The 24308-nt window shown below is 38.4% G+C and overlaps 1 protein-coding gene across 2 annotated transcripts in view; it reads left to right on the top strand.

Annotated features, from left to right (window-relative positions):
- Nucleotides 1-1648: 1648 nt before the first annotated feature.
- Nucleotides 1649-24308, top strand: part of TBC1D23 (TBC1 domain family member 23) — a 69167-nt gene continuing 46507 nt past the window's right edge. For both annotated transcript variants that reach the window (XM_059921290.1, XM_059921288.1), the window contains exon 1: nt 1649-1876. In XM_059921290.1, coding sequence (XP_059777273.1) covers nt 1824-1876 — 53 coding nt within the window. In that variant the 5' untranslated portion in view covers nt 1649-1823. The remainder of the gene's footprint in view (nt 1877-24308) is intronic.

Raw genomic sequence — 24308 nt, 5'->3', positions numbered from 1 at the left:
GTCTGGTTTTGTTTATCTTTGAGAACTGCCATTCCAATTTTTCTATATATCATCTTGTGCATTTTTTAAAAGCACATACATAGGGCTTCCTTGGTGGCGCAGTGGTTGAGAATCTGCCTGCCGATGCGGGGGACACGGGTTCGAGCCCTGGTCTGGGAAGATGCCACATGCCGTGGAGCGACTGGGCCCGTGAGCCACAGCTACTGAGCCTGCGCGTCTGGAGCCTGTGCTCCGCAACGAGAGAGGCCGCGACGGTGAGAGGCCCGCGCACCGCGATGAAGAGTGGCCCCCACTTGCCGCAACTAGAGAAAGCCCTCGCACAGAAACGAGGACCCAACACAGCCAAAAATAAATAAATAAAAATTAAAAAAAAAAAAAAAGCACATACATACTATAAAAATGTATATTGTGCTGCCTATTTTTAGGATTATTATTATTTTTTAAAATTTATTTATTTTTGGCTGCATTGTTTCTTCATTGCTGTGCGCGGGTTTTCTCTAGTTGCGGAGATCGGGGGCTACTCTTCGTTGCGGTGCGCGGGCCTCTCACTGCGGTGGCTTCTCTTCTTGCAGAGCACGGGCTCTAGGCGTGCGGGCTTCAGTAGTTGTGGCTCGCGGGCTCTAGAGCGCAGGCTCAGTAGTTGTGTGGCACACGGGCTTAGTTGCTCCGCAGCATGTGGGATCTTCCCGGGCCAGGGCTCGAACCCGTGTCCCCTGCGTTGGCAGGCGGATTCTTAACTACTGCGCCACCAGGGAAGCTCATGTGCTGCCTCTTTTTAAAGCCAAATATAAATCGCACCATACTTTACCTACCCTTCTGCAATGTTTGTTCATTTAACATCATATTTTCCAGATTTATCCATATTGTTACATGTGGCTCTACTTCATCAGCATTAGGTCCAGGGCTTACAAAAGCATTTCCCTAGGTCCATCTTCCTGCACCTGTGCTCAGCCCTAGGCCCAGGGATGGTCAAGGGGAAACAAAAAGCCGGTGCTTTGCTGGTGATGGTAGACACCGAGCTTGGATGTGGAGGCCGAGGAGTCCACCCACGTGGAGTGAAGGGGAAGTAGGGTGGGAAGAGAAGGAACGTGGCAGCTCTCCTTACTTGGAAGTCCAGAGTTCTAGAATTCTAAATTTGGACTTGACCTTCTATGTTGTTAGAAAGATATGTTTATAAAGGTGGGAGGCTAGAACATATTTCCTTTACTGTTTAGCTTTAAAAAAAAAAAAAAAACGTTTAAAGTATTCAAACATAAAGTACGTGGCCTCCATTTGTACTTCTGACCGCGCCCCACAAACAGGGGTGAGCGTGCCTTTTCCTTACATCCCACTCTTTTCTCAAACACAGCTGTTGCACTAGGAAATGGCCCAAATGTGGCTATGCTCCTATCTCCACCTTCCCTGTGGAATTCCCACCTCCCCTCGCCTCTCCACTATTTAAGACAATCAAATATGACTTTAAGGAGGACGCCAAGACGCAAAGCAGACGCTAACTGGACGCCAAGAAGCGACGCTCTCAAGAGCCTCCTACTGGGACGCACGCCCTCGCCAAGCCCCGCCCACTGCGCCTGGCCCGGGCCCCGCGGCATCCTGGGACATGTAGTCTTTGGAGGGGCAGCGGCTCTCCACGTTTCCTCCTCCAAGTTACCTTTCGCCCTCGGGACGTCGTGACGTTGCGTTCCTCGCGTCGTCGCCTCTTCCCTCTTCCTTTCCCTCTCCAGAAGCTCAGTCCCAGACTTCCGAGGACCTTTTACGACGTTGGGTCTGAGTCGGTCTCGGCGCCGGGTCCACTTTTCGGCAAAGTGACGTGGACGTCAACAGCAATGGCGGAAGGCGAAGAGGTCCTGCCACTGCCAACGCCGGGCTGCGACGGCTGGTAAGTGAAAGCCCCGGGCTGCTTTGCACTGCCTTTCTATTCTGCCTTGTCACCACCCTGCGGGTCCCCGCGGCACCGGCAGGCGCCGGCATGGAACGGGAAGCCCAGTCCTCGAAGTCCGGCGCCCTGCCCCGCCCCCTCTGCCTACTGGCTCTCCTCTGCCAGCCCAGTCCTGCCCAAGGGGCTAAGCCCGGACTCGAAGGGAGAGGGGTGTCGTCCAGCTGCTGGGTCTCAGTTCGGCCCTCCCCGTTCATCCGCCGGTTTCCAAACTGTGCTGGAGAAGGGTGGCTTCAGGGTTGGGTTTGGCCGGAATTCTTGGCCCGGGGAGTCAGAATAGGCTGGTGAGGAAGGAAGATTCGCGGATGCAGATCTCAGGCACTGGAATACCATTTGAAGAAAAGACCACTTGAAATGACCACCGCGACCTTTGCCTGAGGGTTCAGAGGTTGAGAGATACACCCAGGGAGGATCCCTCCCACATAATTCAGACATTTTTTGTGCTAGGTTTTATTTGTCGTTTCGCGTTCCAATAGTTAACACCCTTCGTCTCTTGCACACAAGTCGTCTTTTCCCTTCCTACCACTTTCCTCACAGCTCGATTTCAGAGCTTTGGGTGTGATATAAGACACTGCTCTTTCTTTACTCAAGCCTTTGTATGCTTACGTGATTTATACTCAGGGTTGTGGGAGGATCTCGGACAATTTTTGGTAGACTTTAGTCACCCAGTGTCGTTAATCTCTGGGAAAGTCTCCTACTTTTGAATTAGTTGATCTTCACAATACACTTTTAGGGACAGCATCATAAAAAAAAAAAGTGGAACCTTTAGAGGCTTGTCGAATTTTTACAATTGATGTAAGTGTATTGACCACCGGTATTAGATAGTTTTACATCTGCTTGTTCATCATATATGTACAGCTCACTGGCACTCTATTTGTCTAATTACAATCCAGGACATTTGTAGACATGGAGTTTAATTCCTCAGAAAGAAATGGAAATCGGTGAAAGGGATAGATAATATAGTAATTGAGAAGTTCAACTCTCAATTAGCAGACATCAAGCATCACCTTAATACCTGCACTCTCCAAGGTGTAGGATGAAAATTTATGTGACCTAGATGTAGTTTCTTTTCTCGATTTGCATATCTTGGAGTTGGGGAGCTGTAATAGGAACGCTCAGAAGGTAAAACTGCTCTGGTTCTTTGGGAGTGTGAATAAAAGTGATATGAAAGTTCAGGGAGACAGAAACCATGTCCACTTGGAGTCATTCGGGAAAGCTTTACGGGGCTGGAGGTGTTTGAATTAGGCCTTAAAGAATGAGTAGGGTCTAGACCAGCACTGTCCAATAGAAGTGTAATGTGTACCACATATGTAATTTAAATTTTCTAGTAGCCACGTTAAAAAGAAACAGGTGGGGCTTCCCTGGTGGCGCAGTGGTTGAGAGTCTGCCTGCCAATGCAGGGGACACGGGTTCGAGCCCTGGTCTGGGAAGATCCCACATGCCGCGGACCGACTAGGCCCGTGAGCCACAATTGCTGAGCCTGCGCATCTGGAGCCTGTCTTCCGCAACAAGAGAGGCCGCTACAGTGAGAGGCCCGCGCACCGCGATGAAGAGTGGCCCCCACTTGCCGCAACTGGGGAAAGCCCTCGCACAGAAACGAAGACCCAACACAGCCATAAATGAATGAATAAATAAATAAATAAATAAAAATTAAAAAAAAAAAAGTAGTCAACCTTTAAAAAAAAGAAACAGGTGAAATTAATTTTAATTATTTAATTTTAATTATTTTATTTAATTGAATATATTCAAAATATTATTTCAACATGTAATCATTGTTAAAAAAACAATACTGTTACATCTTTTTTGTACCAAGTCTTAAAATTCGATGTGTATTTTACGTTTACCATACATCTCTGTCTGGTTTAGCCACATTTCAAATGTTGAATAGCCACACATGGCTGGTGGCTAACATGCAGGATCAGATTAACAGAGCAGAAAGGTCTCTGTATGAAGTAATAGCATGAGCAAGGACATAGGCAAGAAAACTAATGATTTGTTTGGAGAGTAATGACTAGGACATCATGAAATTTGCTGTTTTGGAGGAGTGAATTTGTTGTATTATGAACCGGCTGTAATAGCTGATTGAAGGCCACAAGGGGAAGTGTTTCTAGAGATAAGGTGTCTTTAAGTTCTTAGGTTAGGGGGATTGTGAGCAGGTGTCTGGTTCACAGGGACAAGGACCATGGAGTCAACGGTTGCTAGAGGTAGTATTTGTTCTCTTCTGGCGTTTCTGTATCTTTGGTGAGGCTTCCCATTTTTCTCTTTTTATTTTCACGAGTGGAGGAACCCTGACTGTTCTCTGATTTTTATTCTCCCTCCATTCTCTTCTAATCTTTCTCTCTACTCCCGCCACGCACTGGTCCCCTAGAAGTGAGTTTGAATGGAGTCAGAAAAGATTCGGATTTGGAGCCACAAGTTCAGTAAAGCCTCAGTTCTTAGAGTGCTTGTTGATTGGGTTGTTATAGAATGGAGAGACTTTATTCTTTTTAAAAAAAAAAATGCTGTGACATTTTTATTGTAATTTTTTTAGATAGAAATTTTTCTGAAATGTACTATACATCTCATTGCCTAAACCAAACTCATCTTAATGATTTAGGGTCATTCAGTTTACAAACGTAAGTGTGTAAGAATAAAACTAGGTCCTTGTCCTCAAGGAATTTGTGGTCTAGTTAGAGGAGACACATTTAAGAACATCAATAACTGTTATACTTCTGTAACACACTGACACCTTTTGGGCCTATTTAGGCAGAAAGGGTAGATTGTTGCTGTTTAAATGGTCCCCTATAGCCATCCCTTTTTGAGATTGCTTTTTATTAGTTTTTCCTGTTTTCTTTCTTTGTTGTCAGTGGTATCTCCCAGTTTGTTCCTGATCTGTGAAGGTAAGTAGCTGAACTTGTTAAATTATCTATTCATTTGTAAAAAGGCTCAGGATGGGGCCCGGAGAGCTTAAAAGTACAAGATGTCACTTTTACTTATTTACTGTTTTTCAATTATGTTCTAGATCAGTGTTTCTCAAAACTTAAATGTGCATTGGGGTTACCTGGAGAGCGTGTTAAAATGCAGATTCTGATTCAGTAGGTTTGCTTGGGACCCGAGATTCCATATTTCTGACTGACCAGCTACTGGGTGATGGCATTTCTGGTTCATGGACCATACTCTAGTTATCAAGGTTCTAGATGATGTATATCTCCGAATGAGTTGGTCAGAGGAATTTATCTCTCTGTATGTTATAGTGTATCACCTAATACATTATAGTATATATATTACCTAATTATACTATAATTTATCTGACTACATGATTTATCATTGCTCTTTAGCTAGTGAACTTCTCATGGGCAGTGCTGATAGCAGGTGGCTCAGTAAATGTTAATTGTCTGAATGTGTGCATGAATGAATACAGACTTTTGTAAAATCATGTGCAGTAATATACCAAGCTGTCAATTGATATAAATTTTCTGACTCCATTGTTTTTGTGAGCTGTGTAATTGTCTGCTGGTGTAATGCTCATTTTTTGTGGAAAACCAGGGTTATCAGAAACTGCCTCAGCTCTCAAACTTTCTGAAATTGCAGCCATGTAAGCTCAGAGGGCATGGAGAAATCCTTGTAAAAATGTTTACAGTTTGAAATGATTTAAGTTTAATTAAAAACTTAGTATAAGCTACAGGTTTGAAAATAAAAGAAATGTTAAATTATTACAGTCTAAAGATTGGTCATTATTCTTCTTGGTATTGAAGAAACCAGCTTTGAAATTGAGGCTTTCATTTTCTGAGGCTTTCTTTCTGAAATAACTCCTTAAGATCTAAAGTCAAGATTAAAAAAAATTTTTTTTTTTGGTGTACACATTGATTGTACAACAACTGTTGGTATTCTGAGTTTGCTTAGTTAAAATTTTTTGTACAACTTTTCTTAAATTGCTGCTAAACTTCTATTAAAATTGTAGAAATATCAATTCCATAAAGAAGCTTCTATTGTAATTTGAAATGTGAATAGGAATTGTTTTGAGAATAATGGGGTCTTTTTCAAAGTTTTATGCACTTTGTGAGTAGTACTCTCAGTGCTTTCCATTTCATAAGCATTGAAATAGAGATTTAAAGTGTCACTTAGGGAGCAGGTGATGGCAAATTCAGACATGATAAAATCAATAAAGAAATACATTTAATATGAAAGACAACGTAACCCGTTGCTTAAGAAGAATCTTGGTAGCTTGTAGTTCTAGGAAGACTAGATATTACCTTAAAAAAAATGAAGAGAAAATGATCTTTACTGGCTGGAATTAGGAGTTTTTAAGTGACAACTGTTTGATTTTGTAAACTGTAAGTAGAGGGTAGACAAAAATTAGAAATTAGGAAGACTTACTTTGTTTATAGTATTTACATTAATGTTATTATTATAATTCAGATTTTACTGTTTTTAGAGGTAATTCCTAAATAGTAATTCACTTTTAGGATTTTGTTCCTGTGGATGTTTTAATATCCACAGGTAAGAGTTAGTAATTGGTTTTTGCACGCTAAAGAAATGTATTCAATTAATTTATTTCTATTTATTTGTACTCACTGCTGAGAATACAGGTGCATTCCCTATCTGAGTATAGTGAGGCAATTCAGGTAATTCTGGAGCACTAGTTAAGTGTACTGCGATACACGGCCAACTCATGAGTAGGTGTCTTCTGAACAGAATTGATAAAGTATGCCTGGCAAATCTTTTCTGCTGCTTATGGTGAAATGTGGATTCTACTTGGTATAAACCAAAGACAGTGCCCCCCCCGCCCCGCCCCATGTATCAAAAAGCAAAATAGAGGCAAAGCATTCCTAATTCATTCAGCAAACATTAACTAAATACTGGTTATATTCAAGCTGCTATGTAGTGTTGTAGAAAAAATTTGAAACATTTAAAGCAGAACTGTGCATTGTTCTGACATTCTTGGGCACTTCAGTTTTTCATCATTTTAGCCCTAGGAATAGATACATGAAGATATCTTCTGAAGATACTTAAGTACTTGTGTTGTTGGAAATTACATGCTTTAGCAGAGTAGAATAGGATTATACAGCTTGAAAAGGGACAGTGCTTGAAGTGACTTATTTAGATATTGAGAATTACACATGGAAAACAAATCAGTCCCATATGTTAGGTTCATAAGAGCAAATTGTTGTTTGTGGAAATGCAAGAGCAGTAAGAGCCAATTAAGAAAAAAACAAACCTATTTCCTGAAATTTAATGTATATTTGTTTTTAAGGGTCTGTCTTACCTTTTGACCTAAGTTGAGAAAATGATGACTAATTAAATAATTTGTTTCACATCTTCCTCCTTCTCCAAGGTTAAAGGAGTTTTTTCTTATCCTTAAGCTGACATAGCATTTCGTAGTTGGGTGGGAATGCTGTAGCGTGTGCTTTCCTTACATTAAAGCAGTTGTTACATAAAACTAGTTGCTATGGTGGTATTTAATAATTTCACTAAGAAGATATAAGAAAATACTATGTTCACGTAGCGCTTTATCCTTTGTATTCTATCTCATTTTGGCTCTTAGAACAATTCTATGAAGAAGGGAAATTATGAATTATTGTCCTTTCCTTGTTAGAGATGAGAGAACAGGCAGGCATAGGGAGGTTAGACAATAGACCCAGTGAGCGGAAAATCTGGGACTTAAACTCATGGCTCTTTAAGCCCTGTGCTCTTTCTAAAGTTGATTGCGTGTACAGTGTATAGTTCACAAATACTTTAACAGACAGCTAGAGAGAACCCAGTTAAAAATATGCTAATCCTATACTCAGTCAACCATGTGTTTTGAAACATACAATATGCAAAGTTGTGCTTTGTTGAACATATGGTGTGTATTTTCTGTGGCACTTTACAAGGCTCTAAGGATATGCATAAGCTGTGAAACACATTATTGTTCTTGCATCCACAGGAAGGGACAATTCATGATTGATATGGTGGGATATGATACAGAGCATTATATACTATAACTTTATATCTCTATGGTTTTCATAATGTGTCCTCATATCTCTTGCCAAAAATCACTTAAATAGATTAGTTTTTTATCTTAAGATAATATGCTTACAGGGACTTCCCTGGTGGCGCAGTGGTTAAGAATCCGCCTGCCAATGCAGGGGACACGGGTTCGAGCCCTGGTCCGGGATGATCCCACATGCCGCAGAGCAGTTAAGCCCGTGCGCCACAACTGCTGAGCCTGCGCTCTAGAGCCTGCATGCCCTAGAGCCTGTGCTCTGCAACAAGAGAAGCCACTGCAAGGAGAAGCCCATGCACTGCAACGAAGAGTAGCCCCCGCTCGCTGCAACTAGAGAAAGCCCGCGCGCAGCAACGAAGACCCCACCCAGCCAAAAAATAAATAAATAAATAAATAAAATTTTTTAAAAAGATATTATGGTCACAAGTATTATCTAGATTATATATATAATATGTTATATATTTAAGTGTATTTATGTAATAAGATAAATATATGTAAATATATAAGTAACAATTATATGTATACATATCATTTATGGAAGTAAAATTATAATTTTTGATTTACTTATTTAGTTTGTGAGAGCACAGTAGTGGTATTTAATTACAACATGTAAACAGTTACACAGTTTTAATAACTCACCTCAGTAATTTTTTCACTGTTTTTATTCAGTGATGTTGGAGGAATAAGAAACTTGCTTTTAAAGTAGCTTCCTTGTGGTTATTGTCCCTCTGTAAAGAGCTTCTGGTCTCTGTTTTGAAGTATAAAAGTGACACACAGAAGGATGTATTCATCTCATCGGTGTGCAGTTGAATACCAAACATTCTTGAGCTTATTTTGTAGATTCCATTTAGATTTAACCACTGACATGAAAATAAATGAGACCCTATTTTATTGAATGAGTTATCACTAATGTTGGAATTCAGGTTTAAAAAATAAATCCGTTATGTATTTCTTTGCCAAACTGTGATCTCCATTGGTAGAGTACCTTTGGAAAGAATTGCCCGAATGTTGCAAAGTATTGTCACCTCATTTGCAATAATTGTTCCTTTATCTTCCAAAATGATGGTTTCAAGAAAAGGAATATTGGGGGTATTTCTTTTCTCATTACATTTTGAGTAAAGTGGAAATTTGTAATAGAAACAGGTAATTTGCTGTTTTGTGTTGACTTGTGCTGTTTTCATCCCATTCTTTCTTTGAGGCAAAAGGTATACACTATTTTCAGTTTCCAGATAAACTAGTGCTTTGGTTGGGGGGTGGGGGGAAAGACCCTGATGCATTTCTTTGTGCCTTAAAAGTGCTAGGAAGTCGCCTTATATGTATAGAAAAGAACAGTGTGTTGGGGACTTTTTATTTTGAGGAAGCGTGGAAGAGGAAAAGGATTTAGAACACTCTCTAAAGTTAGCTACTCATTAGTAGAGAGATATTCTTCCATTTTGTAAGCCAAGTCTTACAGCGAATGCATTGCAATATTACACATATGGTAAAGTTATAAGCAGCTTTTTTTTTTAGTGCTTACACAAAAATTCCTGAGTTTTTTCTTAGCGGAGGAAGGTATACCATTGGTGCAATTTGATCTACGTGGATTATGGATCAAAAATAAGTTTATGAAAATTTAAAGCATCTGGTCCATTTGTACTGTAGTTAATTTTAGTAGTTTACAGAGCAGCATCTGTGATCACTGTCTCCTTTGCCTATTGCAGAGTGCTGAAATGTTGTAGCTATCATGTTTGTTTGTCCCTTCAAGCCAAGAGGACTAGATTTAGCACCTTCTTTACTTGGCCAAGATCCTAGTTAAACACAAATTCTGCAGAGGATTACAGTATTTGATAGGGGAATCTCCCAAAGCTGCTTTTGTGGATCTGATCCTGATACATAGTTTCACTATTTGTTTTTTCAAGCTGGTGTATGGCGTTTTCCCCCTTGGCATTCAAATATACATTTTGTTAAAATACTGTAAGTGTGTCTGACTGACAAGAATCCAGATAACTTCAAGATTTCACAATTAACAGATTGTGCTCTCATGGACTGTAAGGTGTCATGGTCATTTCCAAATGTGCCACCATACTATTTGCTGTTAGAATGCTTTGATAATTTGAGATTGGTATTTAAAAATAAGTTGCATAATACATATTATGGTCAACTCCATCCATATCTACAAGTGAATCTGTAACAAAGTTCTGCTATTTCTATTTCGAACAAATGTCACACAAAATATTCAGGAACAAAGTAAGGAGTTTTGGTTTGGTAGTAATTTGTAACAAGTGTGCTAACAATAGTAGCAAAATAAGTTCAGACAAAGCTTTGGTGCTGATGTCTCATGACCTGGGCGTTAAGAAATAACCAGAAGTCTGATGGCACAAATTAAGTCATGAAACCACAGCTCAACATGTGCAACTTGTCACTGTTACACAATTTGCTGGTGCTCACGACTAGTTAGCTGGCTATTTTTGAGTTTTAAATAATTGATCAGAAGCTTGTGCCTGGGTATAATGTGTATACATGAGCAAGCTGGCCTGTCATTGTTTAATCTGTGCTCATCAGCGGTTTACATTCTAAACAAATTGGAATGAACTACAGCTCAAAAAGAGCCGCTCCCATCTCTGTTCAGTGGGATTAGATAATAGGACCTGGGCTAAAACCTTGGGGGATAATAGGACCTGGGCTAAAACCTTGGAGGAGCCAGCTAGACTGTAAGCTACATGAGAGCACCGGCTTTGTTTACTGCTAGATCTTCAGTGCCTCAACACAGTGGCTAGCATGTAGTAGGTGCTTCAATACATATTTATTGAAGATTTGAAAAAAGAATACTTTTGTTAGGGAGGAAAGAATTCAGAGCATGGGTTAGAGAGAGTTACAGGAGAAGTACTGCAAACTGAAGGCAGAGTGTTTTAATGAGAGAATCTAACTTTGCAGAGTATGTGAAGAAGATGAGGACCAGGAAAGATGACTAATGACTCTTTGGAGCAGTTTTATTAGAGCAATGGAGGGTTTGAGTGAATGAGGAGAGATGACGTGGAGGCAAGTGGAGACTACAGTTTGCAGGGAGTTGAACCATAAAGGGAAAGAGAGAGATGACTTTTTGAAAGGGAGGTCACACGTAGGACCTTTTGAATAAGCAAATGTGGAAATATTGGGGGAAAGGAGAATAATCATAGGCTATATTGTTCTTTATATATTTGAATGCTAAGAATACTTTCAGTGAAGAGTTCCGAGTCCATTTTACCTCTTGGCTCTGTTTAATACAGTAGCCCCTCTGTATCCTTGAGTTCCATATACAGGAGTGTAGAACCTGTAGTTTTGGAACTCGGGAATACAGAGGGCCGGCTGTACTATGCCATTTTATATAAGGGATTTGAGCATCTTTGGGTTTTTGGTATCTGCAGCGGGTCCTGGAATCAATCTCCAACCGATACAGAGGGATGACTGTACTACTGCTAGCAGTCAGAGGTTTGAACAATATCCTTTGCAGTAGAAATAACACATTTAAGATGTTTACACAGCAGGTGTTGGGCTTTTATTGATTTCCCCTGTAATGCGGATTTTGTATTTTTCTTTTAATCACATAATAATGCATCTTAGATCCTGACCACTTTAAGACACAAAATTAATTTTTTAAAAAATTGGTAATTTGGATTTTCTCTAGTTTCTCTGTACTCTGCATTTAAGCTTAGGTGATTATGTATATTCTAGGTCCTAAGTGGTCTTTTTGAACTACTATAATCTTTGATTTTTTAAAATAATTACAGAAAAGGATTGGATTTTAAAGAATTTTGAAAAGTAGTGAAGTTGACTTAGCTTACTTGGTAGACTGAGAAGCTTGATGAATTAAAACGATTTGTTTCCAACCCAGAAAACATTCTGTCTTAAGTGTTTTAGCAATTTATCTCAGTATGCTTTTGGGTGACAAGAGTCTATTCTGAAGTTGAATAGGCTATGGGAAGTCATACAGGCCATCTAATAAGTTGCTGGGAATGATTGCTAATTGCTTAATTCTAGGGCTACTTCATTATTTCATATGTATGCTTTCTATTAAAAAAAACGTATTGAGTGCTTACTTTGTCTTTAAAGATTTAATCTTGACTAAATGAAGAGTTACTTAGTATTCCTACACTCGTGTTTTCGCTTGTCTTCTAATTTTAGTTTTTTCCACACTTTGCTATTGTCTCATTTGTGCCTCAGGATTTGTGTCACGTGTACCCAGCAGTGGTTCATGTGAACAGCAACTCACTGTCTGACACACTTCTTTTTGGGGAAACAGTGAATCTTCAATGCCTGTGGGGTCTTGTGTGGAGACCGTCCTGAAAAAGAAAGTTGGAAAGGACAAATTCAGACAAGGTGTAGTCATTAAGATGGAATGAAAGAGGAGTGGGAGTGATAGTCTAGTAGAACAGAAGATAATTCATGTGCTGTATAAGTACTCTCCACCTCTTTTGATTGGATGGTATCTGATACTATCCCTGTTTTACAGGTGAAGAAACTGAGTTTGTATCTTAGGTCACACAGCTGTTAAAAGTGTATAGAATCTGATGTCATGTTTTCTGATTTTAAATTTTATATTATTTTCTCTGTAACATATTGTTTCTAAGCCTTTATATTCTTAATTCTTGATGCCTTTGCTATTGAGCTGCCATGGCAGCTGTTTAGGAGTCTGTTCCTTTCCCACACTGGTAGTTAACAAGTAGTATCAATTTGAGAAGTTAAAGAGGCAAGGCAAGCTGTTATCCCCTTAACAACGCTAAGGTGTGGCTTGGACCCTTCATAGTGATACACTCCCTTCATTGAAATAGTAAATGAGGGTTGACACAAAAGCTTCCTCTTAAAGCCCTAAATTAAAGAGTCTCTAAACTTTTTCTAATGAAGTTACTTTTTTGTAACATTTTTATTGAGATGTAATTTATGAATCATAAAAATACATCCATTTAAATTGTACAGTTCACGGGTTTTAGTATATTCCCAGCAGTCGTCACCATGATCTAAGTTTAGAGTGTTTTCATTACCCCCAAAGAAACCCCATACCCATTAGCATCTGTCTTATTCCCCTGTCACCCCAGGTCCTAATGATCTACTTTCTATACATTTGCATATTTTGGACATTTCATGTGAATGAAATCATATAATATGTGGCCTTTGTGTCTGGTTTCTTTCACTGAGCATAATTTTCAAGGTTCACACATGTGTTGCATGTTATCAAAACTTCATTCCTTTCTATTGCTTAGTATTCCAGTGTATGAATACACATTTTATTTATTCATCAGATGATGGACATTTGGATTGTTTCCTCTTTTTTGGCCATTATGAATAATATACTACTGTTATAAATATTCTTTAGAAGTTTTTTGTTGTTGCCTTTTTTAATGTGATAAGACATACGTAACATAAAATTTGCCATTTTAACATGTACAATTAAGTGACATTAAATACATTCACAATGTTGTGCAACCATCACCACTGTCCAGAATTTTTCATCATCCCAAACAGAGACTCTCTACCTAATAAACAATAGCTCCCCATTGCCCCCTACCTCCAGCCTCTGGTTACCTCTATTCTACTTTTTGTCTCTATGAATTTGCCTATTTTAGGTACCTCATATAAGTGGAATCATACACTGTTTGCCCTTTTGTGACTTTTTTTTTCCCACTTAACATTTGTCTTCAGAGTTCATTCATGTTGTAGCATGTGTCAGAATTTCCTTCCTTTTTAAGGCTAACCTTCCATTGTATATATATATGTACCACATTTTGTTTATCCATTCATACATCAGTGAATATTTGGGTTGTTTCCACTTTTTTGGCTGTTGTGAATAATACTGCTGTGAACATGAATGTACAAATACCTGTTTGAATCCTTGCTTTCTGTTCTTTTGGGTATATACCCTGAAGTGGAATTGCTAGGTGATATGGTAATTCTGTGTTTAACTTTTTAAAGAACTGCCAAACTTTTCCACAGTTGGCTGTACCGTTTTTCATTTCCACTAGCTAGCAATGCACAAGAATTCTAATTTCTCCATATTTTTGCCCTGTCCACCCCCCTCTTTTTTTTGATACTAGCTATCCTAATGGATGTGTTGTATAGTATCTCACTGTGGTTTATGTACAAGTTTTTGTGTGGTGTATGTATTGTATTCTCTCCTGTGTATGTATACCTAGGAGTAGAATTGCTGTGTCATATTGCAACTTTAACATTTTGAGGATCTGTCAAACCAATTTCAAAAATAGCTGAACCATTTTACATTCCTACCAGCAATGTATGAAGGTTCCAGTTTCTATTATGACTTTTTGGTATTAGCCATCCTTGTGAGTGTGAAGTGGCATCTCCTTGTGGGTTTTCTTTTTTCTCATTGTGGTTTTATTTGAGTTTCCCTAATGGCTAATGATGATGTGTGTCTTTTTATGTACTTATTGGCTATTAGAGTATCTTTTTTTTTTTTTTAAAGAAACATGAGTAGTTTTTATTTATTTATTCATTCATTCATTCACTTAGGCTGCGTTGGGTTTTTGTTGTTGCGTGCGGGCTTTCTCTAGTTGCAGCGAGCAGGGGCTACTCTTCATTATGGTGCCCGGGCTTCTCATTGCAGTGGCTTCTCTTGTTGTGGAGCGCGGGCTCTAGGTGCAAGGGCTTCAGTAGTTGTGGCAGTCGGGCTCAGTAGTTGTGGCTTGTGGGCTCCATAGCGCAGGCTTAGTAGTTTTGGTGCACGGGCTTAGTTGCTCTGTGGCATGTGGGATCTTCCCGGACCAGGGATTGAACCCGTGTCCCCCGCATTGGCAGGCGGATTCTTAACCACTACACCACCAGGGAAGTCCCTGTGTGTTTTTTTTTTTTTTGGAGAAAGGAGAGTCGTCAGGTGCCTTGGAAAGGTCAATTTAAGGTAAAGATTTGATTATTAGGAAGGAGCATAGGGAGAGTGGTCCCTCTGGAGTTGTGGGTGTCAGAGAAGGAGGAGGAATGATTGGGTGCGTAAGAGGAGGAGTTGAGTGGAAGATGAGGGAGAAGTGGTGACATATGTTATCAAGAATACTTTCAGAAAGCTTTGCTGGGAAAGGAACAACCAAGAGTTTGGTTACCTACATGAAAGGAAAGTTTGGAGGAGTTTTTGTGGTTTTCATTATTGATGTTGTTTCTAATAGCAATACTTGAGTATATGGCTCAGAGGAAAGAGCCAGTGGAGAAAGAGAAGTGGAAGATAGGAGAGAGGGGGATAATTGGTGGCACATGGCTCCAGAGGAGTTGGGGTGGGGTGGAGGGGGTGGGGGGAGGGAGGGGTGAGGGAGATAAGACCCAGGTGAAGTTATCAGTCTTGGACTAGAGAAAGAATGCCTAGACATCTGTGCATATAGGGAAGAAGGAAATGATGTCTGGGATAATAAGTTACTTATGTCTGGTTTTGGAGAGTGGCTGAGATCAAAGGGAAGAGAAGCCTGCTGTCCTATATTTTCTCTTTGGAGTCAGAAGTAATGTCACTTGAGGTAAAGTGGCTGGGTAGGGAGTCTGAAGAAAGTAGTAAATAGGGGAAGATTTTCAGGTAGTATTGATGCCTAGAAGAAATAGATGGTGGTGAATCTATGATAGCATCATGAAGTTGTCTTAATTTCTTTTCCCATGGAGTCCTCAGTGAGCAGAGTATAGGAACAAAGAAGGCAGAACTGGTTAGATTATCCCGGTGTTAGGAGTTTGCAGCTTTCTGAATGAGGCAGGAAGACAAAGGAGTGAAGTTCAGGGCGTTAAGAATGTTCTTGAAGTCTTAGGCCATGGAATTAATACTGAGGACATAAAGTGAAGCCACATGAAAGTTCTTATAGCAAATCTATGCCACCCTTCCACCCTCTACTTTTAACTCCTTACATAGGAAGCATGAGGAGGACATCCCTTCTCCAAAATTAATTTTCTTCCATGCTCAAAAATAGAAACAAATATTTTTACATCTTTTAACTTCCTTCCAAATTTATCATGTATTTAAACTTTTAGAAAAGTTTGTTGTCAGTATGGGTTGCACTTGTTTATTTTTTTTTACACTTTCACTATTCAGTATGAGAGAACTAAAATAAATTAATATATGTATGTTACACATGCCACATTGTTTTCTTCTTACTGATTGTTTTCTTCTTACTGATTATGTGAAATAGTCTTTCTTAAGTAGTAGATACTTAATACTTTAAGCAAGGACATGTATGTTTGAGGTGAGAATTATCATCTTTTTTCTCCTTGCAAATATTTGTTCATTTTTGAGGATTCAGATAATAATCCCCCTAAAACAAAACAAAACAAAACAAATTAAAATTCCCCTGTAAGTAAACCACTAGAAATAAACTTTTTTTATATCCTTCCCCATGTGTATGGGAAAGACTGGCTGGGGAGTGGGGATAATGTACTTTTTCTTTTAAACATGTATGCTTGGATGTTTATTTTATTTTATTTTTTTAGTTATTTCTGAGATATACATTTTAAAGTAATAACTAGAATTATGACATAACATTATACCTTCTACTCCGCCATCTTGGTTCCTCCCTGGATGTTAATTTTAAAACTCTTTTTTTCTTAAAAACTTAATACATGTCCTTAATATCATAAACATTTTCCATGTTATTAATTGTTTTTTAGCATTTTAAACTGTTGCTTAGTATTCCATCTGCTGATTTAAATCAATTCCTCATTTTAGGACAATTTACATTGTTTGTAGTTTTTCATAGTTAAAATAAGCACTGCTTTGAACATGCCTGTAGCTGACTCACTTTACTCATTATTAATTATTGCTTGGTGAAAGGTATATATGTTACAAAGGAATCCATAAATGTTATTTAAATTATTCAAGCAGTGCATACGAATATAATATGTATTATAAGTATACTCAAGCTGTACTGACTGATGCTATGTGAGAAGTGAAAGTTTCCTTCCTATTTCATTTCTCTGAAGTACCCATCTTTCACGATTTTGTTTTTTGTTCAAATGGATACTGTCATAATTCTAAATAATATTTGATGCCTGCATTACCTAACTTTTAACATTAAAGAATATTGATTATTGAATAATTCTTGAGGGAATTTGTGCTAAGGATAAGTGGGAAAAGATTAATGCAAGGAAAATTTAGAAAGTACATAAATACCAAGCAGTAGGGGGACAGCCAAATCAATTACTCAGCCATTAAAAATCTTATTTTTTAAGAGTATTGAATGACTCAGAGAAATGTGTATGACATTTTTGAAAAATATAAATAAGTGAATCCTGCAGAGCATAAAATTATATATATTCAATATAGGGACTTACCTGGTAGTCCAGCGGGTAAGACTCCAAACTCCCAATGCAGGGGGCTCGGGTTCGATCCCTGGTCGGGGAACTAGATCCCTCACACATGCTGCAACTAAGAAGTCCGCATGCTGCAACTAAAGATCCTGCATGCCACAACTAAGACCTGGCGCAGCCATAATAGATAAATAAATAAATATTTTTAAAAATCGCTTATTAAAAATATACATATATTCAATATAATACAGTTGTTATGTGCATATATGTTTCTGTACACACACACATACACTTACATATATATGAAGAACTGAAAAGTTATTTATGGAATGTTAACAGTGTTTATCTTATGGTAATAGAATTGTGGTTGTTTCTTGTTTTTTTGTTTTTTTTTTTTACTTTTAATTGGAGTATGGTTGATTTACAATGTTTTGTTAGTTTCAGGTGTACAGCAAACTGAATCAGTTATGCACATGCATATATCCACTCATTTTTAGATTCTTTTCCCATATAGGCCATTACAGAGTATTGAGTGGAGTTCCCTGTGCTATACAGTAGGTCCGTTTTAGTTATCTATTTTATATATAGTAGTGTGTATATGTTAATCCCAATCTCCCAATTTATCCCTCCCCCACCGACTTGTGTTGGTTTTTAAATTTTTTTATACATTGGCCAAATTCTCTAAAATGACTTTTAAAAATGGGATAATATCATTAAAATAAAGTAATATCAAGATAGTGTATTGAATTTTTGTTTGACTGTTTTACTGAAAAAGGCCACAACAGAAAATATAAGTGCCATATAGACCAGTTAGCTGTTCAGAATTAGAAAAAGCCATTTTAGAGCCACATACTTCCCTCCAAGCCTTACTCCTTCACTCATAAATACTGGTCACAAGGAGTGCCGTTCCTATGAAAATGACTGAACAAAAATCTCGCCAAGATAGTAAAGAAAGCAGAAAATTTATCCTCAGAAGCACTTTCACATATTAAAGAGAGGCAGTATTTTAATGCATTTATTTACTTGGTTTAACTTAAACTTAAAAATAAATTATTTGGGGGAGGGGGCGGAAAAAAAAATTATTTGACTATGTGATCCCTAAATTATTTTGAAATTCCATATAAAGAAATCCCATAGTAATATGCTATCCCAAGTTCTTTATTAATAGTAACACCATTAACTTTATAATGACGAAATATATTTGTAAGAATCTTAAGGTGCCTTACATATTTTTAGTTATCTTTTTTTATAATATAATTTAAATACAAGAAAATGCACCAATTTTAAGGGTGCAGTTTGATGAGTTTTACCCAGCGTGTACAATCACGTAGCCAGCACTGCACTTCCATCACCCCAAAACGTTCCCTGTACTGCTTCGTAGTCAGTCCCCTTTTCCTACCCCCGGCCTTGGAAACCACTAATCTGTTTCTATCCCTATAGTTCAGCCTTTTGTAAAATTTCAGTTAAATGGAACCATTCAGTATATACTAGTCTTTTGTTCTAGCTTTTTTCACTAAAAACATAATGCTTTTGAGATTCATCCATGTTGTTACATATAGTTTTTGCCTTTGAAATTCTGAGTAGTATTCCACTTTATGCTACAGTTTGTTTTTCCAATGATCAGTGTGATGGACATATGTATTTTTCCATTTGGGGGCTGTTGTAAACAAAGTTGCTATGAATATTCATATAGAAGTCTTTGTGTGAATATATGCTTTTGTTTTTCTTAGGTAAATGTCTAGAAGTTGAATGGCTGGGTTGAATGGAAAAAATTATGTTTAACTTTATAAGAAACTGCCGAACTGGATACCAAGTTCAGTTCCATTTTTCATGCCTACCAACTATGTATGAGAGTTGCAGTTTCGCCCTACAATAAATAACATTTGTTACTGTTAGTCTTTTAGTTTTTCTGGTGGGAATGTAGCGCTGTCTCATTATGGGTTTGATTTTTATTTTACTTTCCTAATGACTAATGATGTTGAGCTTCTTTTCGTGTACTTATTTGCCATTCATATGTCTTTTTTGTGAAGTGTCTGTTCAAATTACTTGCCCATTTTTTGTTAATCAGGCTTTGTCTTACTATTAATGTTACTGAAAGTGGGAGTGTGGCTGCCCCCTGCTCTGAAGCCAATAAAGAGGCATGGTGGAACGGAAGGTTTGTTTTATTTTGGGGGCCAGCAGAAGGGGGGTGGGGGGTGGACTCCTGCCCATAGGCCAACTCCCACCCACTGACAGTCAGTGGGCAAGAGCTTTTATAGGTGAAAAGAGGGGACTACATGCAGAAAGAGCATAGGCAGCTCTGACAGTCACCTTGAAATTGGACATGGGGTGGTCTGATCAGCGTCATCTTGATTGTTTTAAGTACAGTTAATCTTCAGTTCCAGGGTTGGTTTGTTCCCATTTCTTTGAGGCCAGCTCTCAGAATTGTGGCAGCTTATGTCATGGCTGCAATCTGGTTGTCAAGTAGTTAACTTCTCCCACCTGGTGAGGGTTTTAGTATCTATAAGACAGCTCACAGGATATGGCTCAGAGTATTAACTGTAGCCCTTAAAGAAGAACTAAAGGTCCTTGACTATGCTTAATGACTAAACTATTATTATTTAGTTTGTTGGACTGTTTTCCTTTGTTTCTGCATTTTCTCACTTCTCTGATTAAACTTATTCTTTGGCTGAAGGTTTTCCACACACAAAAGGCTGGCTGAGGACATGGGGGCAAGGACCATAAGGTCCTGCTCCGTTTCATTAAGTTGTAAGCATTTGGTGTATTTTTTGGACACAGTCCTTTATCAGAAATTTTACATTTTTTCCTCTCAATCTGTGGCATGTCCTTTCCTTGTTTTTCTTTTCAACAGAAGTTTCTAATTTTAATGAAATCTAATTCATCAGTTTTTCCTTTTATGGATCATCCTTTTGGTACACATCTAAGAACTCCTTTGTAACTAAGGTTACAAAGATTTTCTCCTGTGTTTTTCTTTCTAAAAGTTTTATAGTGTTGTTCTTGCTTTCAGATCTAAGACCTGCACCGTGCCTGCCTCTTGTCTGTGCTAATTTGAGATCCTTTCTCACTCTTCCCATTTGGTTCTTTACTTCCTTTTCTGCCTGTTTCTGGCTTTGCACACCTTCTGATCAGAATATTCCTATTGCCTTTTCTGAGGGCTCCGAGTTCCAGTCCTGTCTCATTTCTTCCTGGAGGTCAAAATACATTGGAAATCCCCTTTGATTTTGTTATGATAAAAAAAAAGTCAATTTTTATTTTTCAATGTTTTTAAATGAATTATTTGTTTTCTAATGCTGGTTCTACCATTTTTAAAAAATTTTTATTATTTTTTTAAAGTTTTTGGCTGCATTGGATCTTTGTTGCTGCACACAGGCTTTCTCTAGTTGCGGTGTACGGGCTTCTCGTTGCAGTGGCTTCTCTTGTAGTGGAGCACAGGCTCTAGGCACGTGGGCTCAGTAGTTGTGACACGCGGGCTCTACAGTTCAGGCTCAGCAGTTGTGGCGCACGGGCTTAGTTGCTCCGCGGCATGTAGGATCTTCCTGGACCAGGGATTGAACCTGTGTACCCTGCAATGGCAGGCGGATTCTTAACCACTGCACCACCAGGGAAGTCCCAAAAAGTCAGTTTTTAAAAGTCAGCTATTGTTCAGTAATAATAACAACAGTAATAGTATTCGCGGCTTCTATTTATTGAAGAATTATTATGTGCCAAGTATTACACAGAATGCTTTGTGTTCAGAAATTTGTTTAAGTGTTAACTGATCTAAGATAGGCACTGTTTCTATATATGTTACTTGCTTAAGATTACATGGCTATTGAGTTGGGCCAATACTGGATCTCAGATCTGACTCTAAAGCCTGGATTCATGAACTTTTTTAAAAGATTTATTTATCTTATTTTTGGATGCATTGGGTCTTAGTTGCGGCGTGTGGGCTCTTTGTTGTGGTGCGCAGGCTTCTCTGTAGTTGTGGCGTGCAGGTTTTCTCTAGTTGTGGCGTGCAAGCTCCAGGGTGCTTGGGCTCTGTAGTTGTGGTGCGCGGGGTTAGCTGCCCTGTGTCATGTGAGATCTTAGTTCCCTGACCAGGGATTGAACCCGTGTCCCCTGCGTTGCAAGGTGGATTCTTTACCACTGGACCGCCAGGGAAGTCCCATGATGAACTTTTATGATATATTGAATATAGTTGAATTTTTAAAATTATGGTAGAATAGATACATAAAACTTCTCATCTTAACTGTTTAAGTATACAGTTCAGTAATGTTAACTATATTCCCATTGTTGTGCAACTGATCTCCAGAGCACTTATCATCTTGTAAAACTGAAACTCTGTACCCATCAAGCACAAACTCCTCATTCCCCCACTGCCTCCAGTCCCTGGCAGCCGCCATTCTGCTTTCTGTCTCTATGAATTTGACTATTCTAGGTGCTCATATAAGTGGAATTGTACATCATTTGTCTTTTTGTGACTGGCTTATTTCATTTCGCATAATGTCCTCAAGATTCATCCATGTTGTAGCACGTGTCAGGATATCCTTTTCTAAGGCTGTATAATATTCCATTGTGTGTGTGTGTGTGTGTGTGTGTGTGTGTGTGTATATGTATACATGCATACATACATGTATATGTATACACACACACCCTATTTTATTTATCTGTTAATCCATCAAAGGGTATATAAGTTGCATCCACCTTTGGCTATTATGAATAATGCTGTTATGAACATGAGTGTACAGATATCTGTTTAAGTTTCTGCTTTCACTCCTCTTGGGTATATATCCAGAAGTGGAATTGTTGGAGCATATGGTAGTTCTACTTTTAAATTTTTTTGAGGAATAGCCATACTATTTTCCAAAGTGGCTACACCATTTTACATTCCCACCAGCAGTGCATGGAGTTGCAGTTTCTCCACATCCTCACCGTCATTTATTTTCTGGGGTTTTTTTCATTCTTTTTTAAAATAATAGCCATTCTAATGGGTGTGAAGTTTTAATAGACTTGATTTTTAAATTCTTCCAGACTTTCTTGGGAAGAATGAATAATTAATAAGTATTATGTATGCATCATACACTTAACCAATTGAATTATTGATATTAATGTGCAAAATTATGAGACAGTCATGGACTTCCCTGGTGGTGCACTGGTTAAGAATCTGCCTGCCAGTGCTAATGCAGGGGACACGGGTTCGATCTCTGGTCCTGGAAGATCCCACATGCCGTGGAGCAACTAAGCCTTTGTGCCGCAGCTACTGAAGGCCGTGTGCTCTAGGGCCCATGCTCGACAACAAAAGAAGCCCCCGCAATGAGAAGCCTGTTGCGCACCGCAACAAAGAGTAGCAGCCCCCGCTTACCACAACTAGAGAAAGCCCACACACAGCAATGAAGACCCAACGGAGCCAAAAATAAATTTAAAAAAATAAAATTAAAAACAAAAAAGTCACAATAGCCACAAAGTTGAAACAAATCAAATGTCCATTAAGTGATGAATGGATAAAATATAGTACATTCAGTGAAATATTTTTTGGCAATAAATAGCATGTGCTGATACATGCTACAACATTGAAAACGTTATGCTAAGTGAGAGAAACCAGACATAAAGACCATGTATATATGGTTCTATATATAAAATGTCCAGAATAGGTAGACGTATAGAGACAGAGAGTAAATCAGTGGTTGCCAGGCTCTGAGAGGTGGGTATAGGGGAGTTCAGAATGGCTGATAATGAATATGGATTTTAAGTGCAGAAAGATATGTAAAAAAATTTTAGGCAATGGACTGTCTTGTTATCATCTCCTATTTGGAGTGTGTACAATTAAACTTTGCAAACATTTTGAAATTATAGGGAAGAGAAGTGTTTAGAACATGATTGGGAAGAAAACAGAATTTAGAAAAAAGCATAATATATAGTTAGTTTTTCCCAGTGGCAGATTTTCTGTAACTTTTTAAGTTTTAGGAACACAACGTATAGTATAATCTAGTTGCTTTTAAAAATTAAAACTTTAAATATGATTCAATGTACAGCTTATTTGGAAAATAATTACAAAATTTCAAATTGAATTTATTAATCCTAGAAGCATTTAGAAATGAATGCTTAATTTGGTAGTGTTTGAAAATTCATGTCCCTTCACCCCCTTAACTTGGGTTGTGCAAATGCTCCAGTGTGCTAGAAATTACTCACCATTTGGTTGAGGAAGAAAAATCTAATTCAGTTGCTAACTTAAATATAATCATTAAAATAATTTCATATAAATTTAGTCACATTGTTTGCCTTGCTGTGATTAGCAGATCGGGTTACAGTGCTTAGGTGATTTTGCCACAGAACATCAGGTATGGGGAAATTCTGTTAAGTGTTATTTAAGTTTTGAAAATATGTCGTTGATAGATCATTGACAGAAACCTATACTATTTTTTAAATTAATTAATTAATTTGTTTTTATTTTTGGCTGTGTTGTGTCTTCGTTGCTGTGCATGGGCTTTCTAGTTGAGGCAAGCGGGAGCTACTCCTCGTTGTGGTGAGCGGGCTTCTCATTGTCGTGGCTTCTCTTGTTGCAGAGCATGAGCTCTAGAGCACAGGCTCAGCAGCTGCAGTGCGCGGGCCCTCCCAGCTGCTCTTTGGCATGTGGGATTCTCCCAGGCCAGGGATCTAACCTGTGTCCCCTGCATTGGCAGGTGGATTCTTAACCACTGCACCACCAGGGAAGCCCTATACTGTTATGCAAACAAATGTTATAGTTTAAAGGTACAGAGTCAGGAAGAGATGCCTTTCTGCTTCTTTCCAACCCTAAAACTTTGGATTTGTTTTGCCTTAAATCTTTGCGCAAAGAAGACAATTACTTATTTTTCATATTTACTAGGATAAATGGACAAGGCCTGTACTTTCTATTTTTAAGACCTGTCTGAATATCCAGTACATTTCTATCAACTTTATCTTGTAAGGATAGTAAGAAGCCACCATAATCAAAGAAGACTTAAAAAATCGCAACCCGCCCAGTCATACTCCACCAGACATGCGTTTTTCTTTTGGATATTAGGTATTGCTTGTTCAAAAGTAAAAAGAAATTTGCTTTCCGGGAAGGAAAGTTCTGTCTGAGAGCTAAATGCCATAGAGTTCCTATCTCTTGATAGGAAATTGACTCTTTTATGAATTAGCTTCACTGTTTTCAGCTCTTTTACTACTTTTACATGC

Source organism: Balaenoptera ricei, chromosome 4 (assembly GCF_028023285.1).
Source record: "Balaenoptera ricei isolate mBalRic1 chromosome 4, mBalRic1.hap2, whole genome shotgun sequence".
NCBI lineage: Eukaryota > Metazoa > Chordata > Mammalia > Artiodactyla > Balaenopteridae > Balaenoptera > Balaenoptera ricei.
The sequence above is the reverse complement of the archived record's forward strand: the minus strand, read 5'-3'. Positions and strand labels throughout refer to the sequence as shown.